The sequence below is a fragment of the Patagioenas fasciata genome, chromosome 27 (assembly GCF_037038585.1).
Source record: "Patagioenas fasciata isolate bPatFas1 chromosome 27, bPatFas1.hap1, whole genome shotgun sequence".
Classification (NCBI taxonomy): Eukaryota; Metazoa; Chordata; class Aves; order Columbiformes; family Columbidae; genus Patagioenas; species Patagioenas fasciata.
The window spans coordinates 6,785,090-6,802,225 of record NC_092546.1 but is presented as its reverse complement, the minus strand read 5'-3'; the positions used below and the strand labels follow the sequence as shown (position 1 = coordinate 6,802,225).

General features: G+C 56.2%; 1 protein-coding gene across 17 annotated transcripts in view; it reads right to left on the bottom strand.

The window, feature by feature from the left end:
* The window catches only part of TCF3 (transcription factor 3), a 70,938-nt gene that overhangs the window by 7,500 nt on the left and 46,302 nt on the right, over positions 1–17,136 (bottom strand). For 5 of the 17 annotated variants that reach the window (XM_065858002.2, XM_071799674.1, XM_065858003.2 and 2 more), the window contains 12 exons: positions 16,497–16,546; positions 10,894–10,996; positions 10,545–10,684; positions 10,269–10,395; positions 9,330–9,388; positions 8,877–8,955; positions 7,779–7,852; positions 6,994–7,197; positions 5,676–5,799; positions 4,608–4,770; positions 3,673–3,911; positions 170–314 (listed from right to left, as the gene is read on the bottom strand). In XM_065858002.2, the coding sequence (XP_065714074.1) occupies positions 172–314; positions 3,673–3,911; positions 4,608–4,770; positions 5,676–5,799; positions 6,994–7,197; positions 7,779–7,852; positions 8,877–8,955; positions 9,330–9,388; positions 10,269–10,395; positions 10,545–10,684; positions 10,894–10,996; positions 16,497–16,546 (1,505 nt within the window). In that variant the 3' untranslated portion in view covers positions 170–171. Of the gene's footprint in view, positions 1–169; positions 315–818; positions 1,046–3,664; positions 3,912–4,607; positions 4,771–5,675; positions 5,800–6,993; positions 7,198–7,778; positions 7,853–8,876; positions 8,956–9,329; positions 9,389–10,268; positions 10,396–10,544; positions 10,685–10,893; positions 10,997–16,496; positions 16,547–17,136 lie in introns of those variants that run through there. The other 12 variants (XM_065858007.2, XM_065858005.2, XM_065858011.2 and 9 more) reach the window with 8 other exon arrangements.

The following is a 17,136-nucleotide window of genomic DNA, read 5'->3' as shown; positions in this document are numbered from 1 at the left end:
CCCTGAAACCTCCGTCCCAGAGACGGGGCTGCCCATGGACGAGCAAACAACGCACACATAGAAGTCATTTAATAAGGCTGGTGCCAAATGAGCCGGCGCCGAAGCAGAGCTGGGTGCCTCAGCTGGGACCTGCAGCCGGGTGCCGGGATCGCAGGGCGTGGGACGGTACCTTTACATGTGTCCAACAGGGTTGTGACCATCTCCTAGACCGGGATGTGAAGCTGAAAGCGTCATCTGGGGATCTCCCGCCACTCCGGACACTTTCTCCTCTTCCCGACGCTTCAAGCAGGCAGCTTTAGGGTTCAGATTGCGCTCTAGGCCAAAAAACAGCAAGGAAGTGATGTTGGTGTGGGCAACAGCGTCACGCAGCAGCCAAAAGAGAGAGCGAGGACAGAGTCCCAGGACAGACAGACGGACCATGCGAGGGAACAGCCCCAGTGAAGCAGCTCGTTACAGTGGCTGCAGTAACTTGGTGGGACCCCCTGCTCGAGCAAAACCCCACGCCCGGCTGGGCCAATTTAAACATGCGCTGGCTCAGAGCAAACCCCGAGAGCCTAAGCCGGCTCCCAGAGCTGAGGACTGAGTTTCCAAAGCTGATTAATGGGATCCAGGTGCCCAATTCTCATTAAGCGTTGAGGAAAAACGGAGAGAGCAGCCTCGAATCCACCCCTGGGCCGGGGCTTTGGAAAGCGTGGAGCACCCGAGGGTGCCACTGGTGATGCCGACACGCACCCTCACACCGAAAGCAGGAGTCACACTGGAGATACACACACAGAGACGATGGGGGAGGGAAATGCACCTGCCAGCTGGTACCATACCTCGTACTTGCTGCTCCAGGCCCAGAATGACCTGCACCGCTTGCTGTAGGATGATCAGTTTGGTCTGTGCTTTGTCCGTTTTTAAGTGCATCTGACACATGCGTCCCAGTTCTTTAAAGGCCTCGTTAATGTCCCGCACACGCACCCTTTCCCTGGCGTTATTGGCCATTCTCCTCTCCCGGTCCCTCAGATCTTTGTCCTCCAGTGACAAGGCCTCGTCTGTACTGCTGGGTTCATAGCACCATAGGGGTTAGTCAGGGGGGCGGTAGCGACTGGGGGGACTGTATGTTGCCGTGCTGGAAGTGCTGCTGGCGTCCTCTGGAAACGGCTCAAACAGCCTCATTTTGCAAAGCCAATTTGTCTTGGGCGATTCTCTCAAGCCCCAGGAAGGTGCTGCCAGCGCGGGGCCAGAAGGCCTGCCGGGGGCGAGAGCGGATTTGGTGATGGCCATCAATACCTTCTCCCCTTCGGCAAAATTTCGCCTTCCTGCTGATTTTTGGCCGCAAGCTAAAAGTTCAAGGTGGGGGTCTCAGCCAAAAACATTGGCTTTGTGCCCCAAGGAAAGACTTTTTGGCAGAATGCAAATCCCTCTTTTTAAGATTTCTTTCAAAAATGCCATCTGCAGCAAAATCCTCCCAGGGAAGGTGTTTTGGGCAGCCTGGCCCAGGAGCCTCTTACAGGTAGTGGCAGGAGCCAAGTGCCCCCGGCTGCTGCTGAGGGTCGGTCTCGGATGCAGACACGGAATCCGAGTCTTTCGACACAGCCAAAATCACACTGGAAAGGGGCAATTTTCTTTTCCAGACATGGTCAGAAGCTTTGGGACAACCTTTGGCAGCACCCTGGGGGTGCTAAACAGGCAGAGTTGGGGAGAAGGCAGAGTCATGCTGGCAGCACCTTGAACCGTGGTCTTGCCCGCAGTCCATCCCCTCCAAACCCCCAATTTTCTGTACAGACGACCTTTTCCCCCAGAGCAAAAATTCTTGCAAGAAAGACACCTATCTGAGGAGGATCCCTGGGTGAGAGCTGGCACTGGGACAGACTGTGGCCTTCAGCTCCAGGGGACACACGTGGGGACAAACCTTCACTGAATAGTGGCTGTGGAGTCAGAGCTGTGCTGGGGGGTCTGAGACCCCCCCAGATGCTGGCCGGCTGCATGAAGGGGTAGTGAGGGCTTCCCAGGCAATGTCTGCCCGCTGTCCCTGACTCGTCCTCTCCCCACTGCCTCGTCCCTTTCCATGTCCCCTCCTGCCTGCCACGGTGTCTCAGCCAGCACTGCCACCTTCTCCCCAGCACGTCAGGGGGCACACAAACCCACCCGTGGCACAACCCGGCTCATTCCTCTGACTCCTGCCAGCAGAGACATGGCTCTGGGAGCGCCTCGTATGGTACATGTGGGATCCTCCGTGTGACAAGGACACACGGTGCCTTAGCTGCCTTGTGCCTCACTCAAAGGGGACACTGACCTGTCTGCTGCGCCCCCTAACACCCCTAATCTTCTCCTTCCCTGTCAGCTGCTGATGGCAATGAGAGGATCCTCGGCTGGGCATGCGGGGACGCAATGGCCGCAGTCCTACCGCTGGAGGGGACATGGGGGTCGGCTTCTGTCCTGCGAAACGGCCTGAAGGCCAAGCCCCCCAAGAAGGGCCACCCTGCCTGCCTGCACTAACGCCTGCCAACAGCAGCACGCGGGACTTGGCTCACGGCCCTGGCTGCGTCCTGGAAGGGTTTAAAAAGGGACAAGCGTGGGAGACCAAAGTGAACACGGTGCCAACTCTGTCTAAGCCCCCGTCGCCCCTCAGCTCCTGCCTCCAGCCGTGAGCAGCAAGTACAAGGTAGAGAGTGGGACCACTGAGAGGTCACGGCTGGGGACTGTCTGTAGGAGATCGGAAAGAACAGAACTGAAAAATAAAAAACTCAAAATAAAAAAAATAAAATAAAAAGGAAGGGGAAATTAAAAAAGAGACAGGAAAAAATATACATGTTATGAAAGGCAAAAAATTACAAACTGAAGAGAGGCACAAAGGACTCCAACACCAATGCAACAGCAGAGGCCAGCAGAGAGGAGCAGAGCCAGGCACAAACCACCGATGTGTTACAACAGCCTCTGCAGAGAGAAAGGGGGTTAACCTGTGGCAGAGTCAGCCGGGAGCACATGCACTGCAGGACGGGGACAAGCGGAGCCCCTGCCTCCCCACACGGCGGGACGGGCACCGCGGCACACGCGCCTGAGACAGGAGTGAGCGGAGCCTGCGCACGCCTGCCCGCGGCTCCAGGCTCTGTGGGGATGCTCCGGTGCTCCCAGCTTCAACTGGGGACCAGTCTGGAGCAGCAGTGAGGGCTGCCCAGCACTGGGCTCAGCGTCTCCATCCCCTTGTACAGCTTCAGCCATCCCCAGGGGTTTGCCAGCTGCCCCCAAAACTGGGGGTGCAGCGGTGGGGACAGGAGCACAGAGAGGACGGGGCACTGCTCATGTCAGATCTGGACCCACTCAGAGAGATTTACTGGGTTTTTGTTTCTTTTTGTTTTCATTTTGCGTGTCAAGCAGCTGAGCAGAACACCTGGCTGCAGGAAAGAGAGGACGGCGCAGGTGTCCCTTGGGGACCAGCATGCAGCACACGCGGTGGCAGTGGGGGACAAAAGAGAGAACAGCAGGGATGCAAAAAAGGAAAAAAAAATTAAAAAATAAAAGAAAATTAAAAAAAATAAAAGGACAATCAACAGCCTTGGGAACCCAAGGCCACAGGGGAGAGAGACAGTGCGAGGCACCACAGCACATGTCACAGGAGACAGACAGACAGACAGCCCCGTGCCGATCAGATACATAAAATATCACCACTCCGGGACCCTCACTGACCTCTAACTTGTTGCTCCAGGTTCAGTATGACTGATACGGCCTGGTGTAGGATTAGCAGTTTGGTCTGCGGTTTTTCGCTGTTTAGGTGGAGTTGGCACATGCGTCCGAGCTCTTTAAAGGCCTCGTTGATGTCACGGACCCGCAGGCGCTCACGGGCATTATTGGCGACCCTCCTTTCTCTCTCTCTCTCGGCTTTTTGCTCTGGGGGAAGAAGATCGTCCTCCTCATCCTCATCTTGACTAATGGTTTAAAATAAGAACGAGACAGGGACATTCCTCGCGTGCACTCTCAGCACCAGTCAACTCACAGAAAAGAAACAGAGGTCGAGGCACCGAGAAGCCAAACCCCACGCATGTAACCACGTGTCCCTGCCGGCCCGGTGCCCTGCGCCCAGACACAGGGACACGCAGCGACTTTGGACAGAAGTAATTAAGGCTCTTCTTCTGCCTCTTTTTTGTTTTGTTTTGGTTTGGTTTTAAACAACAAAGAAGCAAATCACAATGCGATTAAGGCCTGAGCTGGTTTCTGGGAGGTTACTGATCTGCTGCCACATCCCTGGCTGAACGTGACAGAGGATACGGGAACCTGACGCAGACCACGAGGACGACCCAGAGCAGGGAGGAGGTTCAAACTTCTCCCTGCCCCTGAGCGCTCGTCCTTCCCACACACGGGCACAAACAACAGTCTGAGCGACCCCACAGGCAGGTGCAGCTTGTGTGGCCAAGGTGTGAGGCCTCTGCTTTCGAAGCAGAACGAAGCCCAGAGGCCAAGGGGACAGGAGCCAACAGGGACCGCTCCCCGGTATGGCCCACGGTGGACACGGGGAACAGCGGTAGAGCAGCCTGTGCGAGGCCAGACCAGGCTCTGTGGTGGGACACCACAGCCGTACCCCAGCCCAAACGCCCCCAGCCTGGTAACAAAGTGAAGGGAGAGACCTGTTCAAAGAGCACCTTGTTCTGTTCCGGGAGGGTTTCAGCTCCTTCTTCTCCTCTTCTGAGTTATCCGCCACCGACGTGTTCTCTTCGTCTTCCTTCTCTTCCCTCTTTATTTCGCTGTTTCCCGAGGAGATGTTGCTTCGCCCTAGTCCCCCCGACAAACCTGTTGAGGAAGCAGAACCACATACGGAGGTTGGAGGGGCCAGACCTGCATGGAGGGTGGGGGGTCCCCAGGCCCTGTTCCTGCTGCGCAGCATTGTCAGAGCATCCAGGACTCATCCTGCAACCACAGCTGCAGCAAGAGGAGCCACAGAAAGGATCCGAGGCTGGAACAGCTCTGCTGGGAGGGCAGGCTGAGACAGTTGGGGTGTTCAGCTGGAGAAGAGAAACTCAAGGGAGACCTCATTGCAGCCTTTCCAGACTTAAAAGTGGCCCAAAAGAAAGATGGGGACAGACTTTTGAACAGGGGCTGTTGCAATAGGACAAGGGGTGATGGGTTAAACTAAAGGAGGGAGATTCAGGCTGGACATGAGGAAGGAATTGCTGCCCTGAGGGTGCTGAGAGCTTGGCCCAGGTTCCCAGAGAGGTGGTGGATGAACCATCCCTGAGACATCCCAGGCCAGGCTGGATGGGCTCTGAGTAACCTGAGCTGGTGAAGATCTCCCTGTCATGGCAGGGGGGGCACTGGGGAGCTGGGAAGGTCCCTGCAACCCAAACCATTCTGTGATTCAATGATTCTATAAGGGACACTGGAAGGGCACCAGCTCTGCCCAGCCACCACTCCCCATTCTTGTCCCCCCACCTCCCAGACCCTCCAGAATCAGAGCCCAACCTCCCCCCCAGCAGACCAGGGCCCAGGGACATAGTGCACCCACAACTGGCAGGAAGGATGAGAACATACAGCTCAAACCTCTGCAAAAAGCTCAATGCAGACACTGCCCTGTGGCTGCTGCAAGGAAGCACCAGCCTTGCAAGAGCACCCACCTCCCCCCAGCTGCTCCTGGACCTGCGGGGTCATCCCAATCATGCCCCCAGCAAGGGAATCTCAAGTGTGCCGAGCTGCCTTACCGCTGAACGTGTCCTGCTGCCTGCTGAGGTCAGGGAGCGTGCTGGGCTGTGACGGAAGGGTGACGTGGTTGTGGAGCATGCTGGGGTTGCTGGACAGCCCATCTTCAGGGTGACCTCCTCCCACCTACAGCAAAACAAGCAGAGTGAGCCTTGAGAGAGGAAGTGTTACGGCTGTGGGTCTGGGTGGTGTCGCGCCCCCTGAGCACGGCCACAGGGCTCTGCAGACCAGACTGGGGTGGCAGCCACGTGCACTCCTCACACAGTGCCACCTCTTCGGGCACCGACATGCAGGAGGGAACAGCCAACCTGCTCCAGTACCAGCTCTGCTCTGGGGACAGCAGTGGGGACACCTCAGAAAGCAGCTCCATGCCCTGCACATCGGTAGGACAAGCAGAAAGCCCTGTCAGTGCTGTCACTCCCCACCATGGTGCAAGGCTGGCACAATGGAGAGAACACCCTGCCTGGGCTGCACGTGTGACGTGTCCATCAAGCACTAATGTTTCTGCCACTTCCCCAGTGCCACCAGAGCAAGGGACATCCCAGCAGCGTGAACATCACCCCAAAGGGCCTGGACACAAAGGGCAAGGATCAAGCAGCCTCTCTGTGCCTGCACCCCTGAGGCTGCACCCATGGACCGGCAGGACCGAGCCAGCTGCGCTGCAAACACCTGCGAGTCTGCTGCCAGCAGCAGTTTGCAACAGAGGACACGATTCATTGCTTCGCAGCAGAGTTTGGGGAGCTCAGAAGGGAAGTAGAGCTGGTTCTCCAGAGAGATCACAGCCCAGTTCTGCCAAAAATCTGCTCCTGGGGTCACCAGCCTCTGGATAAGTGGGGACCCTGGTGACCCAGCATGGGACCACAGCATCCACATGTTCGGGGCACCTCCCATCTGTATGGAGGATGCAGTGCCTACCCAAACAGTGCAAAGCAGAGAAATCCTGGTGATACCTGGCTCTCTAGAACCAGCACCAGATCCCTCTCCTTCTCCCTGCACACCCCAGGTATGGCTTAAAGCTGTTTTGATGGATTTCCATCCATGTTGCAGGGAAAGAACTGTCTTCACCACCTCTGCATGCAGGGCTCGTGCCTGAGCGTCCACCACTGTGCTGAGCACGATTCAAGCCCCCTGCACAAAGCCAGCAAACCACCGCACTTCTGTGCACATCACCCCTGCAAAGCTGCCAAGAGCTGTCCCAAGCTGCACCACACTGAGCTATTTTCACACCAAAAGCAATGCAATGTCCCTCTGGATGCCAGGGACACTTTGATGTGGGTCCTTTGAGTGTCTCCGCCAGCTGCCGTGATGTTCCGCGCTTACCAGGCTGGGGTGCCTGTTCCCCAAGGACATAACAGCAGCGGGGAAGGCCTGGCTCAGGCTGCCCACTGTGGCACTGTGCGCTGGCGCCGAGCCCAGGAGCCCGTGCATGTCCCCGTGGTTGCTGGGCATGGCAGCTGTCTGGCCCACGGCGTGATTCCGCAGCACATGGATGGCTTCGTCCAACCTGTCTTCCATTTTGTTTTGCTTGAAGGGCGGGAGAGAGAAATAGGTCTGTGTTAACACCTGTAAAGCCAGCAGGCAGCTGTCTGCACTAAAGAATGGTTGTTGGCAACCATACACCCAACTAATGCGGGGCAGGTACAGTGCCACTCCCTTAAGGCATGAGGGGTCACACAAGCAGAACCACCCTGGAAAGGGTAGCAAAAACTAGACAGAAATCTGGTGTCCAACCAAAAGTCCATCCACCAGCTGACAATCCTCCTTCAGGCCCCAGGTGTTTGGGGACAGGAAACAGCCTCAAGTTTTGCCAGGAAAGGTTCAGACTGGATCTTGGGAACAATTTCTTCCCCAAAGGGCTGTGGGGCATTGAACAGGCTGCCCAGGGCAGTGCTGGAGTCACCATCCCTGGAGGGCTGGACAGACGGACATGAGGTTCTCAGGGATGCGGGGTAGCGCCAGGGCTGGGACAACAGTTGGGGACTCATCGATCTTAAGCGTCCCTTCTAACCAAAATGATTCTGTGATTCTATGATTTACCCAAAGCCCTTTACCGCCCAGCGCACAGGGATGGAAAAGGAAAAAGACAGATCTTTAGTGACACTTACTAAAGTGTGGAGGCTCCCTTCATAGCTGGGAGATAAGGCACCCTGTCCACTCGCTCGTGACCACTGGGATGTGCCTGCAAACAAACAGGGACAGAGCTTAGGACCAGGTATGGCTGCCGCTAGATGGGGCTGGAAACTGGGCCACCATGCTGTGCACAGCACCACACGGGCCACCACGGCACTACATGGCACTGCACAGGCCACTGTGGCACAGGGACAGTGACACTGTGTGTACAAAGCCAGCCAGGGGTTTTTCCCCAGTTCCCCATCACCACTTGGCATTGCCTTATCTCACCACGATGCTGCGAGGGGACACGCTCTGACCCCACCTGCCTCCTGTGGAAATCTCTGCTCAGTCCCTGCTGTGGGCTCAGCCTCACTTTGCCTTAGCAGGGAACTGAGCTCAGGCCTTCAGACCTCAAGAAGTTTTTAAATTTGCAGCTTGGCAGCAAGCACCCCAACCTCCGGGGAGCAGCAGGCTGGAGCGTGACTGTCACTCTGCACCTCAGCACCAAGGAGCTGGGCAGAAACCAGAGCTCTCCCACCGACGGGAGCACAGACGGGTGTTCATTGGGTGCTGAAAATGGCTTTCAACTAGCCGGTTGCTTCTCAGTTCCCACTGTGCTGTTCCCACGGGTGACAGAACCAGGGACAGGCTCTCCAAACCGGGACACACAGGGACACGGTCTGAGCGGAAGGAGTGGGTCTCAGAAGTGGCAGCGATGCTTTGACTCAAGTGCACAGAGGTGCTACCGTGTGCACCAGGCTCGTGTCTCCAACTAAAACCCCTCTGCAGACAGAGCCAGGCGCAGGCAGAGCCATCACACCCGCGTACGCGGTGTCACCGTGTCCGGGCACTGCTCAGCTCCCAACGGGGGAAAAGCTACAACTGATTAAAGCAGACAGACACGCAGTTTCACAGGAGACATTTAAAAATTATCTTCAAGTTTGCTTGTCCTCCCTGCTTTTAACAATAAATGGGATTTGGTGAGATAGCCAAAAGCATCGCTAGTGAGGGTTTGGGAAGTTCAGTGCCTCAGATCTCCTGAAGTAAACCCGACACCCCCCTTCAGACAAAGAGCGTCATTTTTCACCTACCTGCAAGCCCCTGAGGGGAGCCAACCGGTGTAGAGGGGTTTGATGAGAAGTTATTGCTAGAGTGATCAGGGGAATAAATCTGAAGGGACAGAAGCAGGACACAGTCAGCAGAGCCCACCCCTGCGACGGTGTCCCCTGACCAGCAGCTCCACCGAGCCCAGGACCCCCCGCAGCACCTCCCTTCCCAACCAACACCAGCTCCCAGCCGGCGTGACGGGCCAGCCTCGTTCCCCTATCTGCCATAAGGTGCTTTTGCACAGTGCCAGGACTCCACGGCAGCACAGAGAATTAGGAAAACCCTCCCCCCAGAGGTTGCCGTGTTTTTGGGGTGCATTCACTCAAACTTCTCCATTTGCCCAGCCTCCCCACGGCCCAGAGGGTCCCTGTGACAGAGGGGAGGTCCCACGCTGTGACAGGACAGGGACCAGGTCAAGTATCCGCAGAAACTCTTACTGAAGCTAGTGCCTTCCCAAGCGCATCTCCCGAGCTTCCAGCTGTGGTTCCTCTGTTACCTGTCAAGAGAGGACACAGATGCCACTACCAGGGTGCCAGAAACCCACACAGCGTCCACACGAGACCTTCTCTGAAGACTGGAATTTCTCTCTCTTATTGCTTTGCTTGAAAATTCAACAGACACCCAGCTCAGAGCAGCCCGGACGAAAGGACACGTGGCCCAGCAGCTTTCCTGGGCTTGCACAAATGTCTCTATAAAGCTGCTGGTTTGAAGGTGTCACCACCAGCAGCAATCAAATGTCTGCTGCAGCACAGTCCTGTTTTCACAGGGCATCTTAAGCCCCTACAATCCCAAACTTGTTTCTCCTCCTCTGAACAAGGGTTTTTCTAAGAATAAAGGCCAGGATCCTCATTTTCAGGGGAACACAAGTTCATTTCAGTAACAGGTTTTGTAACAGGTTCAGCAGGGCTAGAGATTAAAGCACTCAGGGGTTTAACGTGGTATTCAAATACAGCACAAACATTTCTATTCCGGGTTCAGACAAACGGCTTCACACATACTCCGCCTTCCCGCAGTGCAGGTGCAAATCCCTCCTGCAACTCATTGAAGCCACAGCACCTCCAAGAGACAATGTCACAGGTCCTGGTCTCCTCCCAGAGCCACCAAGTGAGGTGTAAACCCCCCAAACCAGCCCCTGCTTCCCTGCTACAGCCTGCCCAGGTACCCATCAAGCAATAACCTCACTGCCTCTCTTCCTCATGCCATAAGTCCATGGTGGGTGACACACAAGGGACAAAAAGTGTCTGGGTAAACTGGACATTGATATCGCAGCCCCGGGTATCAGAAGTTTGCACAAGACTTTGATTTTCCAGTTGAGCCCCTGCGTGGCAGCGGAACAAGGCGGGTGACGCTGGGGACAACTGTGTGCCCATACGTACCCATCATAGTGTCCGTCCCACTGATGGGAGGTGTGTGGCTGGAGACCCCATACGGTGTGGAGGCGGAGGAGAAGCCGGACACAGAGGGGAGCCCGCCGTTCACCTCTCCTGAGTGCAGCTGGTAGTTCTGCGAGACAGGGGAGAGGGGTGAGACGTGTCCCCAAAAGTCTCCCCTGCCAGCAGCTGCCCCAAGCTGGGGTGAGGTGACACATTGTCACTGAGCCGAGCCCCTAGCCTGCCCACAGGGACAGGTGGGGACACGTAGGGACACATTACCATGCGTTCGTGCTGATGTAAACTGTTGAAGCCGCTGGCCTGCGGGAGCGGGGAGGAGGAGCTGCCCAGCATGGCACCATAACCCGACTGGCTCATGGCACCCGGGGAGCTCCACAGGTCAGGCGAGTTGTGGAGCCCGTCTGGAAGGAAAAGCAGAGCTGAGGGACCGTGTCTGTGCCCACCATGTACCGCCTACAGTGAGCATCACTGAGAAAATCAGAGCAGTTTGGGGGCTGGTTTGTGTTTCATGAGCTCCTGCCCTGAGCTCCCTGTTGCTGTGCAATTCCTCCTGTCACTGGTGCCAGGCCAGGTAGCCCCTGCACTACGCCGGGGATTGTTCATAACTCACCTGCCATATAAAAAGCCCCGGGATATACAGTGCTGGGAGGTTTCGAGGGCGTATATCCAGCTGGATCCCTGCTGTAGTCGTCACCTGAGTTGGATGGATACACCTGTGGGGCAGGAAAAAGGGGGTGAGAAGTGCTTGGCCCCCCCATTGCCCCACATGTCAGCCACCCCGTGCACAGAATTGTTTTGCTTGGTAAAGCCCCTTAAGATCAACGAGTCCAACTGTTTCCCCACCCCAGCACTAACCCATGTCCCGAGAACCTCCTGTCCGTCTGTCCAGCCCTCCAGGGACGGTGACTCCAGCACTGCCCTGGGCAGCCTGTTCAATGCCCCACAGCCCTTTGGGGGAGAAATTGTTCCCAGATCCAACCTCAACCTCCCCTGGTGCAACTTGAGGCCGCTTCCTCTCATCCTGTCGCTTGTCACTTGGCAGCAGAGACCAACACCCTCTATGCTGCAACCCCCTTTGCTTTCATCCACGGCACCAGATGCCAGAGTCACTCCCACAGCGAAGTCGGGGGAAGCAAAGCAGCTCAAAGTCACGGTGACAGCACCAAGCACGGGGAGCGGTGCAGAGGATGGGGCTGTCGCACAGACGTGTTCCCTCTGCCTTCCCGCAGCAGTGCAGATCCCACAGCCCCTCTGGCACCGGCAGGAATTTCAGCTCTCTGCTCTAGTTCCTTTTTCTGCAGTTACAACCTTTTCTGGGTAACCACAAAAGCCATTGTTCCCGTGTGCTGACCCCGCACCCACGGGCTGGGTGGTGGTGATGGGATCGGCCAAGATTTGGGACCTGCTCAAACCCTTCACAAAAATCAGTCCGTCCCGCTCGAGGGGAACCTGAGGAAAGGGATGTCACACGGGAGGGGGTGCTCTCAGACAGCTTTGGGCCAGATTGCTGTTAGCGACATTATTTAACAGCATAGCAAAAGAAAAGGCTTTTTTATTTTCTTCTTAAGTAACCAAACCCATCCTAGAAAGCTCTTACCAAAAATCACCCTGTGCCAGTGCAAAACCACACTTTTTTATCTTCAAGCAGAAATTCAACACGCAGAGAAATGGAAACACCACTCAAAATGACACGAGAACTTTGGTTACAGCTTATTTTCATCCCTCACCGATTCATTCTGAAACTTGTAATGATTTCTATTTTACACGCAGCCGCGAGCAGGGGCGGCTGCAGGGCTGGGTTGGCTCTGAGCACCCAGCTCCCTCTGGAAGGGAAACCTGCCCGAGTTTCCGTTTCCCCACACCCAGGGAGCTCCCTCCGACCCCTCGCCCTCACCCAGTGAGAAGAGCCAAAATTACTCTCTATTAATGCAACTGGCCAGAACACCAAGAATTACTTTTTTTTTTGTGGGGTGTAATAGAAAATAGGGGTCTTTTTGTTAAAAAAAATGCTCTGAAAAGTACCAGTGATTTCACTTAATATATTGCTCTATTTTCCCCAGGTTCCTGCTCTGAGAGCAGATCCTCTTGAAGCTGGGGGCGCTCAGAGCTCCCAGAGGCAGCTGGAACCTGAAGGGCAATGGGGAGCTGAAAGGAACTTGTGGGTATCAGTGCTACAGATTGGGTTTGGGGTCTCTGTAAAATGAAATAAATTTAAAAAATAAAGAGAAGGGGAACGGGAAACCCTGAAGATGCCAGCAGCTGCCGTTCGTCCCCTGCTCAAAACAGAGAATGCATGACACAGCACCGGGTGCCACAAGTGCCGGGAGCCACGCATGGGCAGCGCGTGTGGCTGGGGAGAGCGGGGGAGCAAACGGAGGAGGCTGCAAAGGACGAGGATCTGGTAAATTGACTTTTCCTCTAATTTGATTAAATAGCGGGAGCCGGGCTGGGGGAGCGCAGCGCAGAACGTCCAACAGCCCCGCGCCATCTGCCGGGGCTGGCGGCCGGCCAGCGCGCAGCTGCGCGGCAGCGACGGGGGCACCGCGAGCTGCAACGTCCAGTCCAGTAACCCCGACTGGAAACAAAAAGAATAGAATAGCGGGGATGAGTGGAGGGGAGTTGCAAAGTAGGGGGGAGTTTGCTCCGTTATCCCTGACCCCTACATCTCTTGTTGGGTCCTGAGGGGCAGGTTTCAACGCAGGGGTGCTCCTCGTCCCCCTAAATCTTCAATTCTTCTGCTCAGCGGCAGGGAGGCTGTGAAAAGCCAACTCTTCTTGCCGGTACCAGCCAAGCCGGGAGCATCCCAGCCCTGCGGTGTGGAGGGACCTGGCCGAGCCGCAGCCGCCAGCCAAGCGCCAGGAAGCGGTAAATCAGCGCCGGCCCCGCTCCCCCCGCGGCCCCAGCGCTCGGTGGCCCCGGGGACCTCCAGGTGAGGTAATTTCCTCCGACTGGAACTGCCAGCAGAGTCAGAGAGCAACTGCACAGTCCCATGCTGCAATTCGCAGGGCTTAGCGGGTGCCGGGGGTTTTTTATCCCCCTCTGCCTGTTTTCCTTGAGCTGGGGTGGGATGTGAGGCAGACTGGAGCCAAACAGAGCAGGGACCAGCCGGCAAATTCACAGGGTGAAACGGATCCCAGCCACAACGCTGGCTGCGGCAACTGATCCTGCAGGAACCAACTCGCACAAAATCCCTCCCCAGCATCCTCCAGTGCCTCATCCAGTCTGAGGTCCTGTGCCGGGACACGCCAGACCTGGGAGACGTGGCCACAAGCACAAAATCTGCTCCGTGTCACAGGGAGGGTGGAAGGAGCTCTGTGTCCCAGGGGCAGCCCTGGTGTGTGACACTGCCCCAGTACAGCACCTATTCCATAGAACCACAGAACCATTTTCATTGGAAAAGCCCCTCAAGATCATCACATCCAACTGTTCCCCCAGCCCTGTCCCTGTCCATGCCCTGAGAACCTCCTGTCCGTCTGTCCAGCCCTCCAGGGATGGTGACTCCAGCACTGCCCTGGGCAGCCTGTTCAATGCCCCACAGCCCTTTGGGGGAGAAATTGTTCCCAGATCCAACCTCAACCTCCCCTGGCGCAACCTGAGGCCGTTTGCTCTGCTCCTGGCGCTTGTTCCTGGGGAGCAGAGCCCGACCCCCCTGGCTCCAAGCTCCTTTCAGGCAGTTCAGAGATCAGAAGGTCTCCCCTCAGCTCCTGTTCTCCAGCTGAACCCCCAGGTCCCTCAGCCGCTCCCATCACACTTGTGCTCCAGCCCCTCATCAGCTCCGTTCCCTTCTCTCCACTCGCTCCAGCACTTCAAGGCCTTTCTTGGTGTGAAGGGCCCAGAACTGCCCCAGGATTTGAGGTTTGGGCTCCCCGGTGCCCAGTACAGGGATGGTCACTTTCACAAGAGCTCAACCCAAAAGGTCGTGGGTTTCAGCACAGGTTCCTCTGTGCCCGTCCACAGTCTAAGCTACTTGGTCCCTGCCCAGCATCACCCTCCACATCCCTCTTTATCCATCTCATGCTGTCAATGTCTCCTGGTGCCTTTGGTAGAATCACTCCCCTTTTAGCCACTAGTCCCATCACTGACCCCTCCGAGTTTCCCAAGCAGCTAGGAAATTCCTGATTAAAGCACTGTATTTCAATTAGATGCTGATTAACCTAGTTATTTTGCACGGGGTCCAGCAATAACATTGGGTGGGTTCCTGCACAAGCGAGTCAGACAAAAGAGCCTTTGATCCAGTGCCTTTGAGGCCGGCAACTCCTCTTGCTCCGCGCTTCTCTCGCTGCCTTGATGCTGATTTCTCTCCCCAGGTGTGGAAGTTCAAAACCAAACCAAGCTGGAAGTCACAACCAAAAGAGGGTGGCGGAAAGGGGCAGCACGGGCCCGTACAGCAAGAACTGGAGCTTTGTGGGCAAGGGGTAGCCAAGGTGGCAGCCAGAGGGAGGTTTCTGCGCTGGGACAGCCCATGTGCCAGGGTCGGCTCAGGCACAGGGATGGGGCTGAATTGGCAAACGCCGAGCGGTTCTTCCCGCGGGAACCGGGGCCCTTTGGGGCACCACGGCCTGTGACCTTTGAAATCCGAGGCCAATAAAGGGCCATTTGTTGGGACCGATGGTTTCCCCACATGTCAGCTCAGGTTTGAAAGCTCTGAATTTCACATATGTGACGCAGCAATATGGATCCTGCTTTGAGCAGTTTTTCCCTGTTAAAACACTGACTCCTGGAGCAACTCAGCACTGTTGACTGGACCTGGTTTCTGCATGATGTGGGTCTACAGGAACAGCCCTCGGTGTCTTCCTCCCCCTCCGTCCTCCCACATCAGCAGCTCAGGGTCCACCTCTGAAGGCAGAGCCCGTGGGGGAGACGACTGAGCGAGCTTTGCGCAAACGGTGGAGAAACATTAGAGCATGAGATTTCCCCCATAGGTGGATGCACACGGGGTTTGCCTGCAGAATCACAGAATCGTTTTGGTTGGAAAAGGCCTTTAAGATCATCAAATTCAACTGTAAAACCACCACTGCCAAGTCCACCACTAAACTGTGTCCCTAAGACCCTCATCTCCTTGTCTGTTCAGCCCCAGTTTCAGCTCCAGCACAGTCCCAGTTTCAGCTCCAGCACAGTCCCAGTTTCAGCTCCAGCACAGCCCCAGCCTGAGCTCCAGCACAGTCCCAGTTTCAGCTCCAGCACAGCCCCAGCCTGAGCTCCAGCACAGCCCCAGTTTCAGCTCCAGCACAGTCCCAGTTTCAGCTCCAGCACAGCCCCAGCCTGAGCTCCAGCACAGTCCCAGTTTCAGCTCCAGCACAGCCCCAGCCTGAGCTCCAGCACAGCCCCAGTTTCAGCTCCAGCACAGCCCCAGCCTGAGCTCCAGCACAGCCCCAGTTTCAGCTCCAGCACAGCCCCAGCCTGAGCTCCAGCACAGCCCCAGTTTCAGCTCCAGCACAGTCCCAGTTTCAGCTCCAGCACAGCCCCAGCCTGAGCTCCAGCACAGCCCCAGCCTGAGCTCCAGCACAGCCCCAGCCTGAGCTCCAGCACAGCCCCAGTTTCAGCTCCAGCACAGTCCCAGTTTCAGCTCCAGCCCACCTGCAAGACACAGCCTGCTCATCCCCCTGCAAACACGCAAACGCTCCAGCGAGGAATGCAGCCTCACGCAACCAGACAGCTCCCATATTCCTGCAGGAACCCTCCAGCCTGCTCCAATCAGCTTTCCCGGAGATCCCATTACTTCCAGCCACAAAGACATTGTTCAGTGTATTCCCCCAGACAGCTGCGGGAGCATGGCTCACGTATTCCTACAGCCTGCTTGGCTTTCTTATAAAGCAGCCCAGGCAGCGTGCACACCTGGAGCAGCCCCAGCTGCCCAACCGCGTTACAACTGCTTTGCTTTCCCTTCTGGAGTGAAACCCGATAACGCCGAATATTACATTTCACTGGGGTAACGGCGACATAACATCAAACATCAAACAGACGAGAGACAGCGAGGGCAGCGGCGCTGGGGCCGGGGAGCCGCCAGCTGCTCCACACGGGCAGGGTCACGGTTCCTTCTCCCCGATGGAGGAGAAGCTGAGAAAACCCTTCCTCATCCTCCTAAAATCCAAACCCTCCACGCTTGGGTGGTTGGACTCACAGGGCCAGCTGCGCTCGCGGCAGAGGGAGGAGGAACAGGCAGGGGACAGAGTACGGGGAGGGGAAAACGGGGAAAACGCTGCGGCCACTTACCGAGGAGGGGAGTCCAGGAGGCACCTTCCGAACCTTTTTGGGCTGCCCATCTGGTTTAATGAAAAAAAGAAAGGATGTAACTTCTGAAGGGGGTTAGCGGGATGGAAAACAACAAGCTACAGCTAAAAGTCTCCCATGACGGAAGATGCAGGTACAAACAGGGCTCAGATCCCAAACGTCCCATCACCAAAGTGTCAATAGTGAAAACGTCTGAACTTCTCATCTCATCTGTGCCCTTTGAGGGCAGGTTTATTTAAACAATTTGACTTTAAGTGGGTTTGCAGGGAGAGGATGCAGAAAGAGAACAAATGCAGGGATGGGGCTGTATTTCCATTTATTCCTTCTACAGTGACATACTTGGGGAAGCTTCGTGTGGGGGGAGGGGGGACGGTCCCTCCCCTAACGCTCTCTCCAGGTCCAGCTCCGAGCAGGGAGGACACGGAGTCCTGGGAAATGGAGAAAACTCCAGGAGGAAGTGGGGGAAACATCCCGAGCAGCAGCGCATGGGGAAGCACTGGTTACAAATTCACTTGGTTGGTTTGTCTGTTTGGTTTTAATTAAGGACAGGGGGTGCAGGGTGGTAACACAGCGAATCTGCCAAGCCAGGGACTCTGCTGGGCTTTAGCTCAGGAGAACAAAT